The sequence below is a fragment of the Priapulus caudatus genome, unplaced genomic scaffold (genome assembly GCF_000485595.1).
Source record: "Priapulus caudatus unplaced genomic scaffold, Priapulus_caudatus-5.0.1 Scaffold1228, whole genome shotgun sequence".
NCBI lineage: Eukaryota > Metazoa > Priapulida > Priapulimorpha > Priapulimorphida > Priapulidae > Priapulus > Priapulus caudatus.
The window spans coordinates 36,439-37,669 of NW_014578289.1; the positions used below are offsets into that span (position 1 = coordinate 36,439).

Below are 1,231 nucleotides of genomic sequence, written 5' to 3' on the forward strand. Positions count from 1 at the left end.
GAGAGAGAGAGAGAGAGAGAGAGAGAGAGAGAGAGAGAGAGAGAGAGAGAGAGAGAGAGAGAGAGAGAGAGAGAACATATCACATCTGTGGCACCGACTGCACGTTACCTGTATTCATCTTGGTCGGCGGAACAGAGGCATGCCGGCTGCTCTATTCTCGCGTCTCGGCTTGCTACGTGTACATCTATGCTCGGTAGAAGCTTCCCCCTCCCTTCTCCTTCTCCCTCCTCCTCCTCCTCCTCCTGCCTGGGCAGCTGTCAGCCGAGCACCTACTTTGCATGTATTCCGCACCGGGGTCCGATTACGTCGGCGGTCGCGGGCATCGCCTAAAAAATAGAAACAGCGCGTGTTGCACACCATATGTTTCTATGCGCCCCTAAGAAAATAAACATGCCCATTTAAATGCCGCAGCACCCCCGGATCGGACTCTCACTAATCTTATACACATCCACACGTATGTGTGCACGCATACGTGTATGCGTGCGCGTGCGTATATCCCTGTGATACACACCATTTCACGCATATTCACCTGCATTCTCTTTATTCATCATTGAATATTATCGGCAAATAATTCACTTGCTTCTTGCGTACTTAACGCAAGTAACACGCATCTGATGAGAAAACTTCCGAAGCCTGGACCGCTTCATCATAGTTTCTACTGTCATGGAACAATGACCTAACCAGGCACGATGCAGCGTGGAAGCCCACTGACGATAGATCACGAGCATGCACATACACCCTTATGTTGGAGATATGTGCTATATATAGAGGTAATGGGATAAGTAAAGGTTTATATGTTTCTAGATAAGATGTACTAGCCCTCACACACGCACAGACGTGCATTCACTATCACTATTGAATGCTGTAACTTAATTGTCACAATAGCATCACACTCATAAATAGCAAACACATCAAGAGTACGGTCGTTCTTTATATATTCTCGTATACTATGGCTCATAGGGTCTATGTCCCCCAGGGTACTGCCGGAACGTACCCTGGGTACGGTCCGGTATACTGGAACGTACCCGGGTAACTATCTGATATGGTTAGGGTTAGGGTTATGGAGTAGGCGTAGGCGACTCCCTAGACTCGTTAGTGGAGTAGGCGAGGTACGGTCCGGCATATTAGGTACCGTAGTACCAGCAGAGCATATAAATCACGTTGATTTATATGCATACTCTGGTACCAGGGTACGTTCCGGCAGTACCCTGGGGGACATAGACCCTATGAG

The 1,231-nt window shown here is 48.3% G+C and overlaps 1 protein-coding gene across 2 annotated transcripts in view; it reads right to left on the minus strand.

The window, feature by feature from the left end:
• The window catches only part of LOC106815888 (USP6 N-terminal-like protein), a 33,807-nt gene that overhangs the window by 19,614 nt on the left and 12,962 nt on the right, over positions 1-1,231 (minus strand). For both annotated transcript variants that reach the window (XM_014820413.1, XM_014820414.1), the window contains exon 2: positions 109-326. In XM_014820413.1, coding sequence (XP_014675899.1) covers positions 109-118 — 10 coding nt within the window. In that variant the 5' untranslated portion in view covers positions 119-326. The remainder of the gene's footprint in view (positions 1-108; positions 327-1,231) is intronic.